This window comes from Saimiri boliviensis, chromosome 3 (assembly GCF_048565385.1).
Source record: "Saimiri boliviensis isolate mSaiBol1 chromosome 3, mSaiBol1.pri, whole genome shotgun sequence".
Taxonomy (NCBI): Eukaryota; Metazoa; Chordata; class Mammalia; order Primates; family Cebidae; genus Saimiri; species Saimiri boliviensis.
In genome coordinates, this window is record NC_133451.1 from 160,368,744 (window position 1) to 160,387,178 (window position 18,435).

General features: G+C 39.2%; 1 protein-coding gene across 8 annotated transcripts in view; it reads right to left on the minus strand.

The window, feature by feature from the left end:
• The window catches only part of LARP1B (La ribonucleoprotein 1B), a 171,588-nt gene that overhangs the window by 118,366 nt on the left and 34,787 nt on the right, over positions 1 to 18,435 (minus strand). For 7 of the 8 annotated variants that reach the window (XM_039479124.2, XM_039479123.2, XM_039479122.2 and 4 more), the window contains 2 exons: positions 14,975 to 15,119; positions 5,505 to 5,679 (listed from right to left, as the gene is read on the minus strand). In XM_039479124.2, the coding sequence (XP_039335058.1) occupies positions 5,505 to 5,679; positions 14,975 to 15,119 (320 nt within the window). Of the gene's footprint in view, positions 1 to 2,714; positions 4,947 to 5,504; positions 5,680 to 14,974; positions 15,120 to 18,435 lie in introns of those variants that run through there. The other variant, XM_074396918.1, reaches the window with a different exon arrangement.

Sequence of the window (18,435 nt, forward strand, 5' to 3'; positions counted from 1 at the left end):
CGGATCACCTGAGGTCAGGAGTTCAAGACCAGCCTGACAAACATGGTGAAACCATGTATTAAAAAAAAAAAAAAAGCCGGGCACGGTGGCTCAAGCCTGTAATCCCAGCACTTTGGGAGGCCGAGGCGGGTGGATCACGAGGTCAGGAGATCGAGACCATGCTAGTCAACATGGTGAAACCCCGTCTCTACTAAAAATATAAAAAAATTAGCTGGGCATGGTGGCGTGTGCCTGTAATCCCAGCTACTCAGGAGGCTGAGGCAGGAGAATTGCCTGAATCCAGGAGGCGGAGGTTGCGGTGAGCCGAGATTGTGCCATTGCACTCCAGCCTGGGTAACAAGAGTGAAACTCCGTCTCAAAAAAAAAAAAAAAAAAAAAAAAAATTGCCAGGTGTAGTGGCACACACCTGACACACCTGTAATCCTAGCTACTCAGGAGGCTGAGGCAGGAAAACTGCTTGAACCCGGGAGGCAGAGATTGCAGTGAGCTAAGATCATGCCACTGTACTTCAGCCTAGGAGACAGAGCGAGACTCTATCTCACGGGAAAAAAAAAAAAAAAAAAAAATTTTGATGAAGAACCACTACCTCAATAATAGCCTCTGGGGACTAAATCAGTTTCCTATCCAATTACTGTGAAAATTAACTCAATTAGTCTATGTAGTTAATATATGAATAGCACTCGGCATATAGTAGAAAAAATTAGCTACATTTTTAATACAGAAATTAAACCTTTAAACATCCACTTAGTAGTTTTTTGCTTGTTTTTTTTTTTTTTCTTCTTTTTTAAGATATGAGCTTTTGATATGTCACCCAATCTGGCCTCAGAACTCCTGGGCTCAAGCATCCTCCCAACTCTACCTCCCAAGCAGCTGGGACTACAGGTGTACACCACCACACTCAGCTGTTTCTTATAAAATGATCGCTAAATGTTATTTAAGCTTAAAATATGCCTCACCGGGAGCGGTGGCTCACGCCTGTAATCCCAGCACTTTGGGAGGCCGAGGCAGGTGGATCACGAGGTCAAGAGATCGAGGCCATCCTGGTCAACATGGTGAAACCCCATCTCGACTAAAAATACAAAAAATTAGCTGGGCATGGTGGCACATGCCTGTAATCCCAGCTACTCAGGAGGCTGAGGCAGAAGAATTGCTTGAACCCAGGAGGCGGAGGTTGCGGTGAGCCGAGATCACGCCATTGCACTCCAGCCTGGGTAACAAGAGCGAAACTCCATCCAAAAAAAAAAAAAAAGCCTCTACTGGGAAGTAAACAGTTTCAATACATTCCTAACACATATGCTTAAAAGTGTAACATTAAAACACTAAAGAATTTGGGTAAGACAAGAAAACATACAATTCTTAGAGTAAGACTCGCAATGGCGTTATTAGAGTAAGACTCAAAACAGGGTTAACCTCATAACAATTAAGTTATATAAATGCTCTGTGTAGTCTTCTGCATCTTTTTAATAATGAAAAGGTTTCAAACTATACATCTGAACAGATTAAGGATAATAGTAAACCTCTAATCTTCCAAGACAAAATGAGTTTAAATGACTTAAATTATCTAACAGTAAACTTACTTAGAAACAAAAAAAATGTAGATCTATGTTTTTGTTTGTTTTTTTTTTCTTTTTTCTTTTTTTTTTTTTTGAGACGGAGTTTTGCTCTAGTTACCCAGGCTGGAGTGCAATGGCGCGATCTCGGCTCACCGCAACCTCCGCCTCCTGGGTTCAAGCAATTCTCCTGCCTCAGCCTCCTGAGTAGCTGGGACTACAGGCGTGCGCCATCATGCCCGGCTAATTTTTGTATTTTAGTAGAGACGGGGTTTCACCATGTTGACCAGGATGGTCTCGATCTCTTGACCTCGTGATCCACCCACCTCGGCCTCCCAAAGTGCTGGGATTACAGGCGTGAGCCACCGCACCTGGCCTTAGATCTATGTTTAACACTTGTTTAATTTATAGGAACATACAAAATTTCTCTTCGCTGCTTTTATTAATTGAAAATTATCAACTAAACTCTCCAAAGATAAATCACCATATACATTTCATCTCTGATCTGACTTTTCTTTCTACCTTGGGAGGATCACAGTTCTCGGTAATTAAACAGGTTTCTTGAAAAAGGGATTACATATTTTATGTGTGGCACTTTTTAAAATCCTCATTGAGTGGTTTTAAGAGTCAATGAAAACAAAAAAGAAGAAAATAAAGAAAAATACTACATTACAGTGCCCTTGTGAAGATTATTAAAATTTTAAAAAAAGAGAGAAAAAAAATTATCAGGTACCTCACCTTTCAATTTTGATGAATGAAATCCTTTCATTTAAGAGCTGATAGTATAAGGCCGGGCGCGGTGGCTCAAGCCTGTAATCCCAGCACTTTGGGAGGCTGAGGCGGGTGGATCACGAGGTTAAGAGATCGAGACCATCCTGGTCAACATGGTGAAACCCCGTCTCTACTAAAGATACAAAAAATTAGCTGGGCATGGTGGCACATGCCTGTAATCCCAGCTACTCAGGAGGCTGAGGCAGGAGAATTGCTTGAACCCAGGAGGCGGAGGTTGCGGTGAGAGGAGATCGCGCCATTGCACTCCAGCCTGGGTAACAAGAGCGAAACTCCGTCTCAAAAAAAAAAAAAAAAAAGAAAAAAAGAGCTGATAGTACAATACTAACAATATCCATAGAACCGCAAAACCTATGTTTCAGAAGTAATCTTACCATTCCCAAAATCAATGGTTTGTGGTGCATAAAGGTAGACTTCTGCTCAGTTCAACCCCTATTAGACAATTAGACTTCCAGACAGGAAAAAAAAATAGAAATTTTAATTGCTTTGGTGAAGAAGACTAATCATGTTAGAATATTTTACCATATAAATCCCTCGGAAATCATATATAAAGAGTTATGCTACTAAAATTTTAAGGTCTTCAAATTTGAGATTAAAACGATACATAGTTTCCTTTCTTTTTTTTTTTTTTTTTTTTTTTTTTTGAGATGGAGTTTCACTCTTGTTACCCAGGCTGGAGTGCAATGGCACGATCTCGGCTCACCGCAACCTCCGCCTCCTGGGCTCAGGCAATTCTCCTGCCTCAGCCTCCTGAGTAGCTGGGATTACAGGCACATGCCACCATGCCCAGCTAATTTTTTGTATTTTTAGTAGAGACGGGGTTTCACAATGTTGACCAGGATGGTCTCGATCTCTTGACCTCGTGATCCACCCACCTTGGCCTCCCAAAGTGCTGGGATTACAGGCTTGAGCCACCGCACCCGGCCAGTTTCCTTTCTTTTCTTTATCCATGGATACGTATAAACAGTCTATGCTTCTGATCCCTATTTCTACTTCAAATTTTTGGTGACACACTACTCTCCAATGACTTAAAGAAAGTAGGCTTTCTTATCACTAGGAAATTATTAAGGTCAGAAATTTGGGAATTCATGGAAAGAGGTGATTTACATATTTATTCCTATGACCTAATGTGAATCATCATAACTCTAAGAATGCTCCATCTTTCTATATTTTTTCATTAACCAACTAGTTTCTAATATATAACCTAATAACCTAAAATTTGACATCTTTATATTCACTTTTTTAAGACAATATGCATGTGCATGCATGAATGTATATTAAAAAACACAAAAATGTACAAGACATTATGATTTTATTCTTATAATTTTATTAGTAGCATAAACGGTTAATGGACAGGCATTATTAACTTGACTGACCTATCTTACCTACCCTGTAGAGAAAGTATATTCTGTTTTATCCAACTTACCCAACGTCTGTTCATAAGCTGGCTAAAACTGTAACCTTGAACCCAAATTTATACAATAAATAAATCTAACTTATATAATCACCCATTATATCTTAACAAAAAATAAATTAAAAACCACTACCTAAAATAATATCACTTTTCTTCAACTTTTAAAATGAGTGCCCAAGTTGCTTATAGGGATTAGAAGCAGAAGGCTGACAAAGAAACATAAGATACAAATATTGGCTGGGCACAGTGGCTCATACCTGTAATCCCAGGACTTTGGGAGGCTGAGGCAGGCAGATCACAAGGTCAGGAGTACCAGACCAGCTTGACCAGCATGGTGAAACCTGGTCTCTACTAAAAATACAAAAATTAGCTAGGCTGGTGGCACGCACCTGTTATCCCACCTACTCAAGAGGTTGAGGCAGGAGAATCACTTGAACCTGGGAGGTGGAGGTTGCAGTGGGCCAGGATCATGCCACTGCACTCCATCCTAGATGAGAGAGCAAGACTCCGTCTCAAAATAAAAAAATATATTGTGAGACTGTCCATCATCGATGTTTTGTTGATAGGAAGTTCTCTCATACAGATGTATCAAAAATACATTTTGAAGAGTAAAGAAAAAAATACCCTTGCCCAGTTCTTAAATTCCTTACCCCTTAAGTGTCCACATTAGTAAGTCTTATGTCCACGTGAAACATCATGACAATATCTGAGTTTTGCAATGTACACTACACTGAAAGGCAAATCAAATAGCAAAATACTTAAAAATCTGGGAAATGCTACTCAATCCCCTCTTTTTCTGCTCGATTCATCTGGACACAAGTACATAACCCTGGAAGCAGAAAACATACTCTTGCAGTATTTTTAGAATAATAATAATTAACTTTCCCACCATGAATAAAAGCAGCCCATGCAGCCCAGGCCAATTACACAGAAATAGGCAGCTCCTCTAAAAAGAGTAGCAGTCCTGTGGTCTCTCTCATTATTGCAAAGGTGGTTATCTCCAGTGCAGTGTTGGCCCAACTTCCTCCACCAAGAGGGGGAATAGACACTCTTGAACAGAAGACAGTCTGATCACTTTCATTTTTGCAGCAGGATTTGTTCCAGCATTTATATTGGCATTTCAGTGAGTCACCTATTCCACTGCATATTCCGATCAAATGACATCCAAGAGCTTCAGTAGATCATCACCCTGACTGAAAAAAGTTTAAGCACACATTTTTTCCCAAGAGGGAATATCTTAAAAATGATCCAGGAAAAAATTATTAACATTACAGCTTTTGGAAATTCTAAACACAACCAAATTAAACAGAACCCCAATTCTGATTTAGAATATAGGTCATTTTATCTTTCCAAGACAGGATTAAAGCACACTGGTAATAAAATTAAAGGAAGATTACCCTACTCTTGAGTATAAGACCGTTTTGGAATAATCCAATTACACTATTCCAGTTTTATAAGGGGAAAACTGGATATGTATCTATAGTTATTTTTAAAAATAAAATAGTTAGAAATGCTGTACATGACAAAGTACACATATAGTTTAAGAATAAGAAACATAAGACAGTTTCCCTCATAATCCTTAAATCCTTATTTAATTTATACCTCTGTGTGTGAGACTATGAATACAATATGGGACATCAAAAATCTTTCAGTTAGCTTTAACTTTCCTATCAAATCTAAATAGACTTAAAAAATAAGTAAATTGAACCAAATCACCTACTGTTACATTGCGCTAGAAGAAAAGATGTTACCTGTATGTGAGCAAAAGGCTTGGCCTGGTACAAACTCTGGACAATCAATCAGTTGAGAGAAGTCTGTTCGTGGCACATTGCGTGGAGAAGGGCCTGGAATTGGCCATTTTTCTGGTTCTATCTTTTTTCTCATTTTTTCATCCACAATTTCTACTTCTGTGCTATCCTTCAGTGCCTATCAACAAATATTGAGCCATTAAAAACTCTGAGCTATTTCACTGCCTGTGCTATACTTCTAAGAATCTAAAAATCTGAAAATCTGAAATTAGCAAATTTGCAGTTAATGATTCTAAACAATCCATAAATTAACAACATAGAACCCAAGTTTTAAAATCATTTGCACCTGTAAAGTAATAAATATCCTGATCTCCCATTTATTTAACTTCAGATGATGGTTTTTCACAATTAGAATAGTCATTTAAGGAATACTGAATCAGCTAGAAGCAAATTGACTTTTATTAGCAACTAAAACTTCTTGTCAATTTTCTTCTCTCTCTCATATTTCCTTGTCTTCCACTAAAATAATATCACCAAATAAAATTTAGGCACTTTATTTTATTATTGTAATACTACCAAAATTTATTGGAAAATAAGTACTACATGCACTCATAATTCCTCACGATATAGTATCACCCCTACCTATAGATGAGGAAACTGAGGCTCAAAGAAATAAGCTTAATGAAAGATCATAGATCTAGTATGAGACAACACCAGGACTCAAACTGTTATCTGTCTGCAACTAAAAGTCTTAGTCATTAGGCTATGGTACCTCCCTAATATGTGCGATAATTTAAGGATAAAACGAAACTAGGCCAAGATTTCTTCAAGATACAAATTGAAGCTTTATTGATTTAACTTCTGACTGAAATACAGGAGTACTCACCTTTTAGAAATTAGGATAAATATATAGTATAAAAACAATATAAAGTTATATGTATGTTAACCTATAAAAATTAAAGCCCACTATATTTTAGTTGGAGAACATGCTGTATATAATTAAGAACATTATGCATTCAGAAACGAATAGATTTTGAAAGAAGAACCTTACTCTTGCTCTTAATATTAGTGTAGCACTTAACTCTCAAGTTATATTTCATAACTGGGCATTTCTTTAAATTATGATTAGGATTTATTTTAAATGAAACTCCTTTGAGAAGGGAGTCTGAAATATAAAATGGAGAAAGATAGGAAAGAATCCTATGGTGAAAACTTTGAATTAGTAAAATCTATATATTTTTCCCAACATATATTTTCCTCATTTTGTTCACAGAAAGACCTAGAAGCAATGACACCCCAGTATCCAGTATGCCCAACATCCAGACCATGCAATGACATGAATGAATTTCAAAAACTACAAATGAAAAGAGCCCCGAGACAGAAGAAATCAATTCATACAAATGCCAAGAATAGACTAATCTAATCTATAATATGAAAATCAGAGAAGTTGTTGGACAAGCTATATGAAACGGACTAGAAAGAGCCACAAAGCAAGTTTTTAGAATAATGAAAATATGGCCGGGGACAGTGGCTCACGCCTATAATTCCATCACTTTGGGAGACTGAAGCGGGTAGACCGCCCGAGGTCAGGAGTTCAAGACCAACCCGACCAACACGGAGAGACCCTGTCTCGACTAAAAATACAAAAGAAGCCAGGCCTGGTGGCACATGCCTGTAATCCCAGATACTTAGGAGTCTGAGGCAGGAGAATCGCTTGAATCCGGAAGGTGGAGGTTGTGGTGAACTGAGATCACGCCATTATCCTCCAGCTTGAACAATCAGAGCAAAACTTGTCTCAAAAAAAAAAAAAGGAATAATGAACATATTCTACATCTTATTTGGGGTAATGCTTATGTTTAATTTTCAAAATTCACAGTAAACACCAAAGATTGCTGTATTTTACAATATGTTATTTATCCCTGAATGTAAAACAAAAGCAAAAACACAACTCATTGAAACTTTCCCATATGTTTAAATTTTCCAAAATAAAGTCATAGAAAAAGACTGCCAATAGTGTTAGTTAGAATGTGAAGCCAGTCAAACTCCCAATGGTGGTAGTTTGGATTGATTCAATACCTTTAAAAAACTTAGCAGTAACTACAAAAGGTAATTATATATTTATACATTGTTACCTACCAATTTCCCAGGAAAATAAATGCTTATGTTCACCCAGAAATATGTATAATAATGTTCACAGTAGCATCAAAGACTCAAACTGGAAAGAACTCTAACATGTCTATCAACAGGGCCATAGAAAAATTAACTGTTGGCTGGGTGCAACGGCTCACACCTGTAATCCCAGCACTTTGGGAGGCCAAGGCAGGTGGATCACCTGAGATCAGGAGTTCCAGGCCAGGCTGGCCAACCTGGTGAAACCCTGTCTACTAAAAATACAAAAATTAGCCGGGCATGGTGGCAGGTTCCTGTAATCCCAGCTACTCGGGAGGCAGAGGCAAGAGAATAGGTGAACCTGGGAGGTGGAGGTTACAGTCAGCTGAGAACAGGTCAGTGCTCTCCAGCCTGGGTGAAGAGCCAGACTTTATCTCAAAAAAATAAAGAAAAATTAACTATTATATTCATACAATGGAAAACTACTGAAAACAGAAAATAAACAACTGCTATACACCAATATGAATAAATCTCACAGAAATAACATCAGAAATAAAGTCAGATACAAAAGTCATAACACCATTTATGTGAAGTTCAAAAACAGGAAAGAGGCCTCTTAAAGGAAGAACAGTGGTATTGACTAGGTGGGTATAGAAGGCAGCTTGCTTGGGTCCTGAAAATGTTCTACATCTTACTCTGAATGGCAGTTACCTGACTGTATACACACACAAAAAAATTATCTGTAATCTTAAAAGTAATAATATATAAGGTATATATTATACCTCAACTTAAAAGAAAACATTTAAAGAAAAACTTGTGGGATGAAAAAAAAGTTCAAAGTTCTTTATGTGCAGCTACTAAAGACTCTTCAAATACATGCTTTTTACAGAGTTAAAAAAAAAAAAGAAAAAAAAAAAGAAAAAAGAGGAGGCTAGGTTCAGTGGCCCACACCTGTAATCCCAGCACTTTGGAAGGCAAGGCAGGTAGGTCACCTGAGGTCAGGGGTTCGAGATCAGCCTGACCAACTTGGTGAAAACCCATCTCAACTAAAAATACAAAAATTAGCCAGGCATGGTGGCAGGCATTTGTAATCCCAGCTACTCAGGAAGCTGAGGTGGAAGAATTGCGTGAACCCAGGAGGCAGAGGTTGCAGTAAGCCAAGATTGTGCCACTGCACTCCAGCCTGGGTGACAGAGTGAGCCTCTGTCTCAAAATGAACAAAAGAGGAAAGGACATAACATTGTATGTAGTAAGCTATCAAAGTATTCCCTTACATAAACAAACTATCCCAGGAGGAAGATACAAAAAAGAAGTAACACTGACCACTACAACAAGACAGATAACTCATTTACTGTGGGTGAAAAATGAGAAGAAAATTTTTTACCATATACCTTTTTTTCTTGGACAATCACTGGAAGACGACCATATACCTTTTGAGTTTTAAAGGTTGTGTAATTTACTTCCTATTTAGAAATAATGAATTTAAAAGGGAAATAAAGAAGACAGAAAGTAAAACATTCATCACACAGGCCTTAAAAGGATTGTATAAAAACTATACCATGCACAAAATTAAGGTAAAGACCTAGGAGAAACAGTTACACATATTTTTACTAAAAATCAAGCCTTTGTAATTCTGAACTCCTAAACAATGAGTTACCGTGTACATCAATATTTTTCAGTATATGAGGTTTTATCTGACTTAGCTATTAATTTTGGTCCTTTTCTTAATGATACAGACCTAGTATTATGAATAACTACCAATGCTGGAATACATAGATGTTGCATTCTTACTGCCTGGTAGTAAGAGAAAGACTTGCATGTGCAAAGACCTGGAGATAAAAAGAAAAGAGCACAAGTTTTGAGGAACCACAAGTTCAGACAATTTAGAAAACAAGGTTTGAGATGAAAGTAGCAGGCACATTTCTGAAGTGATACTATATTAATTATTCCTCTAAATCCTCATACTCTGTTACAGCTTAAGAATGATTTGTCCTGGGCCAGGCGCGGTGGCTCAAGCCTGTAATCCCAGCACTTTGGGAGGCCGAGAAGGGTGGATCACGAGGTCGAGAGATCAAGACCATCCTGGTCAACATGGTGAAACCCCATCTCAACTAAAAATACAAAAAATTAGCTGGGCATGACGGCGCGTGCCTGTAATCCCAGCTACTCAGGAGGCTGAGGCAGAAGAATTGCCTGAACCCAGGAGGCGGAGGTTGCGGTGAGCCGAGATCGCACCATTGCACTCCAGCCTGGGTAACAAGAGCGAAATTCCATGTCAAAAAAAAAAAAAAAAAAAGAATTATTTGTCCTATTTTAACAAGAACATGAAATCATGAAGATGTTACATTAATTGCTTAGTTACACAACTGGTAAGCTATAGAACCGGAATCCATTTGCTCTAACAAATAGAAGATACAAAAAGCTTTCAATTATGGGGAAGATATCAAGAATGCAGTAAGCTGAAAAATAAATGAGTGAAGAAGAATCAAATTCAACAAGTTTGGTTTGTGTTTGTGTACTCAATCAGGGCAGATATGGGTATCAGCTAAAGTATTTTGCTTCTCTTGACAGTTTTTCAAGAAAGGAAAGACTTGTGCATATTCAAAAGATATGGGAAGAAGCTGGTAGAAATGAAATGCATGAAGATAAAGGAGTTATCAATAGAAAGACATCATTGAAGACTAACAATAATAGCACATGCTCACTTATTTGGAGCTTACTACATTTGCCAGATACATTCATTAACACAATTCATACTCATGACAACCCTAGGATGTATGTATTACTACTGTCTCAGGACACTGTCCAAAGTCACAGAGCTATAAGGGATGTATTCATAAGGCCATCATGATCTTGGTATGTTTACACTGCAATCCCTAATTAAGCCTTGCTTTCTTAAGAGAAAAAGAACATCTTTCCTACTATTACAAATGGTAGGTGCATAATGAATGTTAAGTGAATGCAGACTTATACTCTTCTAAATTGCTATGCTTACCCATTTCTGCTTTTCATAGTGGTATTATTTCTTACTGCATCATTAGCTATTATATCAGTGCTAACCATAACAGTAGTTCAAAGCTTCCTTTCAAAAATCCTTCAATGATCTTCAAATTTAAATCAATGATCTTAAAATTGTGCTTGGATTTAATGGGACTACAAACAGACCAAAAAGGCATACAATAATAAAATTACAACTACATTCCTACAGAAACAGACAGATGGGGAAAAACTGGCAACAACTTCATAGAAAATGGCAGCTGAGGTGGACCTTTGCTATAGCACAATGGCAGCAGTTAATAAACTCATTCTAAAGCTGGGCACGATAGCTCATGCCTGTAATCCCAGCACTTTGGGAAGTTGAGGCAGGAAGATCACTTGAGGCTAGGAGTCTGAGACCAGTTTGGTCAACATGGTGAAACCCCATCTCTACTAAAAATAAATAAAAATAAATAAACTCATTCTACTATGAATCATAATATTTGCTCTAAGAGCAAATTTTGCAGAAAAAAACTAATTTTCTCTTTTAATTACAATATATAGAAACTTTAAATATTTGTCTATAAACTAATATAATAATGATACTGATTGAAGTAATTATTTTCATAAAACCAAGAACCATTAATTACACACAAACAAATCATTATTTTAATGTTATTTTCAAAACATGGATTTTCCTATAGTTGATTTTATTTTTTATTTTTATTTATTTATTTATTTTTATTTTTTGAGACGGAGTTTCGCTCTTGTTACCCAGGCTGGAGTGCAATGGCTCGATCTCGGCTCACCGCAACCTCCGCCTCCTAGGTTCAGGCAATTCTCCTGTCTCAGCCTCCTGAGCAGCTGGGATTACAGGCAGGCACCAACATGCCCAGCTAATTTTTTTTATTTTTAGTAGAGACGGGGTTTCACCTTGTTGACCAGGATGGTCTCGATCTCTTGACCTTGTGATCCACCCGCCTCGACCTCCCAAAGTGCTGGGATTACAGGCTTGAGCCACCGCGCCCGGCTATTTTTTTTTTTTAAAGACAAGAGTCTCACTCTGTCTCCCAGGCTGGAGTGCAATGGCACCATCTTGGCTCACTGCAACCTCTACCTCCCGGGTTCAAGCAATTCTCCTGTCTTTGACTCTGAGTAGCTAGGATTACAGGGGTGTCACCATGCCCGGCTAATTTTTCAATTTTAGTAGAGCCAAGGTTTGACCATGTTGGCCAAGCTGGTGTCAAACTCCTGAACTCAAGCGATCCACCCACCTCAGTCTCCCAAAGTGCTGGGATTACAGGTGTGAGCCACGATGCCCAGCCCTTATCATTGATTTTTAAAACACAAAGCACATGTGTTCAAAAGCTTGGTATTCAAAGAAGCCTGTTAAGAAAATGAAAAGACAAAAACTTGGAAAACATATTTGCAAAATACCTAACAATGGACTTGTATCCAGAATAAAAACCTCATACTTTAGCTTTTAAAAAACACTTCAATGATAATGAACAAAAAATCTGAACAGACATTTCGACTAAAAAGGTATGCAGATAAAAAAAGCACATGAAAAAATGCTAGACAGCATTAGTTATCAGGGAAATGCAAATTAAACCACAATGAGAGGCTGGCGCAATGGCTCATGCCTGTAATACCGGCGCTTTGGGAGGCCAAGGCAGGTGGATCACCTGAAGTTAAGGAGTTTGAGACCAGCCTAGCCAATGTGGTGAAACCTCATCTCTACAGAGATTACACTGAGCCAAGATTGTGCCACTGCACTACAGCCTGGGCTACAAGAGCAAAACTGAAACTTCATCTCAAAAAAAAAAAAAAAAAAAAAAAAAAAATCCACAATGAGAAACCACTACATATCTACTATTCAAAAAAACTGACAATATCAGCAATAACAAGGCTGTGGAACAAGTCCCATACATAATGGTGAGGATGCAAAATGGTAAAGCTACTTTGGACAATAGGTTGGAAATTTTCTTACAAAGATAAGCATATACTTACTATACTTTCTAGCATTCACAATACCAGATATTTATCCAACAGAAATTATATATATATATATATATATATATATATATATATATATCCCTATAAAGATCTTTATGCTTCACTCATACTCTCCAAAAACTGTAAACAATCTGAATGTGCACCAACAAGTGAACGGATAAAATGTGGTACATTCATACTATGGAATACTAGTCAACAACATGAAAGAACAAACTACTGCTACATGCAACATAGGTGAATCCCAAAAGCACTATACTAAGTGAAAAATCAGAAGAAACAAAGGGCTCTACTTTTTTAAATTTTATGATAGTCTGGAAAATACAAAACTATAGGGATAAAAAGCAGACTAGTTGCCAGGCGTGGTAGCTCACACCTATAATTCCAGCACTTTGGAAGGCCAAGGCGGGTGGATGATCTGAGGTCAGAAGTTCAAGACCAGCCTGGCCAACATGGGGAAACTCTGTCTCTACTAAAAATACAAAAATTAGCCAGATATGATGGTGCACGCCTGTAATCCCAGCTACCTGGGAAGCTGAAACAGCAGAATCGCTTGAACCTGGGAGGCAGAGGTTGCAGTGAGCCGAGATCGTGCCACTGCACTCCAGCCTGGGCAACAGAGTGAGACTCTAAAAAAAAGAGCAGAATAGTGATTGTGGTTACCAAGGGCTGTGTGTAGGGAAAGAAACTGGCTAGAAAAAAAAAAAAAAAAAGATGTTGAAAGCATTTCTAGAAACAGGCCACAGGCCAGATGAAAGATTTTTTTTCCCCTCAAAGTACTGACATTACAGGCATGAGCCACCATACCCAGTCAGGACTATTTTAAATTAGCCTTTCAATAAGTGGGAATATATACATTTTTATAGTATCCTGAAGAAATTTTTTTTTCTTTTTGAGACAAAGTTTCGCTCTTGTTGCCCTGGCTGGAGTGCAGCGGTGCAATCTCAGCTCACCATAACCTCCGCCTTCCGGTTTCAAGCGATTCTCCTCTCTCAGCCTCCTGAGTAGCTGGGATTACAGGCATGCACCACCATGCCCAGCTAATTTTGATTTTGAGACGGGGTTTCTCCATGTCAATTAGGTTGGTCTAAAACTCCCAACCACAGGTGATCTGCCTGCCTCGGCCTCCTGGGATTACAGGATTGAGCCACTGCACCCTGTCGAAATTTTTATTTGATTTTGCCATTGCACTCCATCGCCCAGGCCAGAGTGCAAGGCACAATCTCAGCTCAATGCAACCAATGAATCCTGGGTTCAAGAGATCCTCCTGCCTCAGCCTCCCCAGTACCTGGGACTAAAGGTGTGTGTCACTACTCCTGGCTAATTTTTGTATTTTTAGTAGAGATGGGGTTTCACCATGTTGGCCAGGCGGTCTTGAACTCCTGACCTCAGGTGATCCACCTGCCTGAGCCTCTCAAAGTGCTGGGATTACAGATGTGAGCCACCATGCCCGACCCTGAAGAAGTTTTAAGAACCAAGAATCCGGCCGGGCGCGGTGGCTCAAGCCTGTAATCCCAGCACTTTGGGAGGCCGAGGCGGGTGGATCACGAGGTCGAGAGATCGAGACCATCCTGGTCAACATGGTGAAACCCCGTCTCTACTAAAAATACAAAAAATTAGCTGGGCATGGTGGCGCGTGCCTGTAATCCCAGCTACTCAGGAGGCTGAGGCAGGAGAATTGCCTGAACCCAGGAGGCGGAGGTTGCGGTGAGCCGAGATCGCGCCATTGCACTCCAGCCTGGGTAACAAGGGCGAAACTCAGTCTCAGGAAAAAAAAAAAAAAAAAAAAAGAACCAAGAATCCTCAAAAGGGTTAAAGTTTGAAGGATCAGGTTTAAAATAGGTTGAGTAAGCTGGGCGCGGTGGCTCAAGCCTGTAATCCCAGCACTTTGGGAGGCCGAGGCGGGTGGATCAAGAGGTCATGAGATCAAGACCATCCTGGTCAACATAGTGAAACCCCGTCTCTACTAAAAATACAAAAAAATTAGCTGGGCATGGTGGCGCGTGCTGGTAATCCCAGCTACTCAGGAGGCTGAGGCAGGAGAATTGCCTGAACCCAGGAGGCGGAGGTTGCGGTGAGCCAAGATCGCACCATTGCACTCCAGCCTGGGTAAAAAGAGCGAAACTCCGTCTCAAAATAAATAAATAAAATAAAATAAAATAGGTTGAGTAATTGAGGAAGAGGGGAAAGAGAAAATACATAGTAACATAATTATTTATGAAAGTTTTACAAAACAGAAAAACATCATGGAATGCTGTCTGAGCCTCAAGCAACTACAGATTGTCTGATAATAATACACTGTTTTTTAGAGAAGTTTTAGGTTCAAAGGAAATTTGAGTGGAAAGTACAAATTGTTTTTTTAAATGAGCAATTACCTCTAAGATGAGATTAAGGTTTGTAGTGAGAGCCTGAACACGTTGAAAACCAGCAATCAGGGAAATAGGCAAGAAACCTTGTTCATCCATCTTTCCCCGAAGAAAGAAGTCTCGTTCCAAATTTTCTATACTGAAGTAATATTCACTAAAAAGAGAAATTTAAAAACATAAATTTCATCCATTTATATAGTAGGAAATAAATATTTCTACTGCTTGCACATTAACTGTGAAAACTAATCATTAACATGAAAATATTGTAATTTGGTTAACCATATGTATAGTTCTAATACAACCATACATAGGTTAAACATATAAGACAGCAAAAACCCCTTCTGAATTAATAAGTTCTCTTATACATGAATAGAAACTTGAAATACTATTTTCCAAAAAGTTACTATTAATTTCTATTTAAATCAGCCTCCTCACTAAATGTAGCCTCCTCACTAAATGCAAAGAATAAAGCAGCCAGGCGCAGTGGCTCAAGCCTGTAATCCCAGCACTTTGGGAGGCCGAGGCGGGTGGAACACGAGGTCAAGAGATCGATACCATCCTGGTTAACATGGTGAAACCCCGTCTCTACTAAAAATACAAAAAATTAGCTGGGCATGGTGGCGCGTGCCTGTAATCCCAGCTACTCAGGAGGCTGAGGCAGGAGAATTGCCAGAACCCAGGAGGTGGAGGTTGCGGTGAGCCGAGATCGCGCCATTGCACTCCAGCCTGGGTAACAAGAGCGAAACTCTGTCTCAAAAAAAAAAAAAAGAGAAAAAGAATAAAGCAGCTCATTTTACTTTAAAATATTTCAAAAATTGATTTTTTAATGAGTTAATTAGGTGAAAATCTTTACAAAGCCACTTCTACTTGTTTTATTTAAACATTAGATAACAAAGCGAATCACATGTTAGCATAATGACTTCCAACTTTTTCCCAATCACTGAGAAGAATGGCATACTGGAAGTATCCTTTGTTGAATTTTCGTACAGTAAAGTAGTTTGTTTTGTTTTCTAAACTGACAAAGTACTGACATGTTTAATACTCTGAACCTTAGTAATCAGTACAATGCTTACTTAAAAACTTAAACATTCCGAGGCCGGGCGCGGTGGCTCAAGCCTGTAATCCCAGCACTTTGGGAGGCCGAGGCGGGTGGATCACGAGGTCAAGAGATCGAGACCATCCTGGTCAACATGGTGAAACCCCGTCTCTACTAAAAATACAAAAAATTAGCTGGGCATGGTGGCGCATGCCTGTAATCCCAGCTACTCAGGAGGCTGAGGCAGGAGAATTCCCTGAACCCAGGAGGTGGAGGTTGCAATGAGCCGAGATCGTGCCATTGCACTCCAGCCTGGGTAACAAGAGCAAAAACTCCGTCTCAAAAAAAAAAATAAGTAAAAAAAAAATAAACATTCCGAGGTGCAGTGGCTCATGCCTGTAATCTCAGCACTTGGGAGGCCAAGGCGGGCAGATCACTTGAGGTCAGGAGTTCAAGATCGGCCTGACCAACAAGAAGAAACCCCATCTCTACTAAAAACACAAAAAGCCAAGCATGGTGGTGCATGCCTGTGATCCCAGCTACTCGGGAGGCTCAGGCAGGAGAATCGCTTGAATGTTGGAGGCAGAGGATGCGGTGAGCCAAGATCACACCATTGCACTCTAGCCTGGGCAGCAAAAGCAAAAGCCCATCTCAAAAAAAAAAAAAAAAAAAAAAAAAAAAAAAAAAAAACCCACCACTTAGTGAACACACAGGCATATGTGCGCATACACAATTATATATTCTGAATGATTCAAGTTATCCCCTTCTTTCTTTGATAGACAATAAGACATTAAGGGTGGCCCAGTGAGGTGGCTCACACCTGTAATCCCAGCACCTTCAGCAGCCAAGGCGGGTGGATCTCTTGAGGTCAGGAGTTCCAGACCAACCTGGCCAACATGGGGAAACCCTGTCTCTACTAAAATACAAAAATTAGCTGGGCGTGTTGGCTGATGCCTGTAATCCCAGCTACTCAGGAGTCTCAGGCAGGAGAATCACTTGAACCCGGGAGGCAGAGGTTGCAGTGAGCGGGGACCATGTCTCTAAACTCCAGCTTGGAGACAGAGAAAGACTGTTTAAAAAATAATAATAAAAGACATTAAGGGTGAACAGAACATATAGCTAAAGAAGGAATATCCTTAACACCATGAGGCACATGGAGGCAAAAATAAAGAAAATGATTCAATGTCTTATCTCCTCTTGAAAAACACAAACCCACTTAATCTTTTCTGAGAGAAATGTAAATGGATGAACTGTCAGTATGATTAATAAGTACACATCCCAAGACATAAAGATAACATTCACAATACAATTAATAATATCCTTTGATAAATACATGTTTATCCACACCATAGGAAAGGTTAAAAAGAGAAAGATAAATACATGTTTAAATTATAGCCTCCATATATAAAAAAGAGTATGAGGATTTTTAAAGAGACAGAAGAAGACAAATAAGGGGAAATATAGAAAAGAATGATATAAAGAAACACATGACATCAATGATGATGAGGCCTACAGTTTAATAATCCCACACTATTTCCAAATAACAGAGAAAGTTTTCAAAAATGGAATATAAGTTATAAGAAAAGAAACTACCTCATATTTTGGGGTATAAAACTCAGTGACTAAAGATGCCCTTGAGGGCTGGGCGCGGTGGCTCAAGCCTGTAATCCCAGCACTTTGGGAGGCTGAGGCGGGTGGATCACGAGGTCAAGAGATGGAGACCATCCTGGTCAACAAGGTGAAACCCCGTCTCTACTAAAAATACAAAAAGTTAGCTGGGCATGGTGGTGCGTGCCTGTAATCCCAGCTACTCAGGAGGCTGAGACAGGAGAACTGCCTGAACCCAGGAGGTGGAGGTTGCAATGAGCCGAGATCGTGCCATTGCACTCCAGCCTGGGTAACAAGAGCGAAACTCCATCTCAAAAAAAAACAGAAAAACAAGATGCCCTTGAAGTATGTGGGCCAAATTCTAACTTTGAAAATAAGGCATCTATAACCGAAAACTGGTTTAGAGCTACCTTTCACTTGAAGGGAATAAAATAAATCATTTTATTGAATATAACTATCCAAATTTTCCTTTAATAGTTTGATATTTATCCAATTATCAAAGTGAAAAGCTCTCTCAGAGAGTACTGAAATACTGTTGACATTCAGTGACTCTAGTAAATTATTTATTTATTTTTGAGATGGAATTTCACTCTTGTTTCCCAGGCTGGAGTGCAATGGCACGATCTTGGCTCACTGCAACTTTTGCCTCCTGGGTTCAGGTGATTCTCCTGTCTCAGCCTCCTGAGTAGCTTGGACTACAGGCGTGTGCCACCACACCAGGCTAATTTTTGTATTCTTAGTAGAGACAGAGTTTCACCATGTTGACCACACTGGTCTGAACTCCTGACCTCAGATGATCCACCCACATTGAACTCCCAAAGTGGTG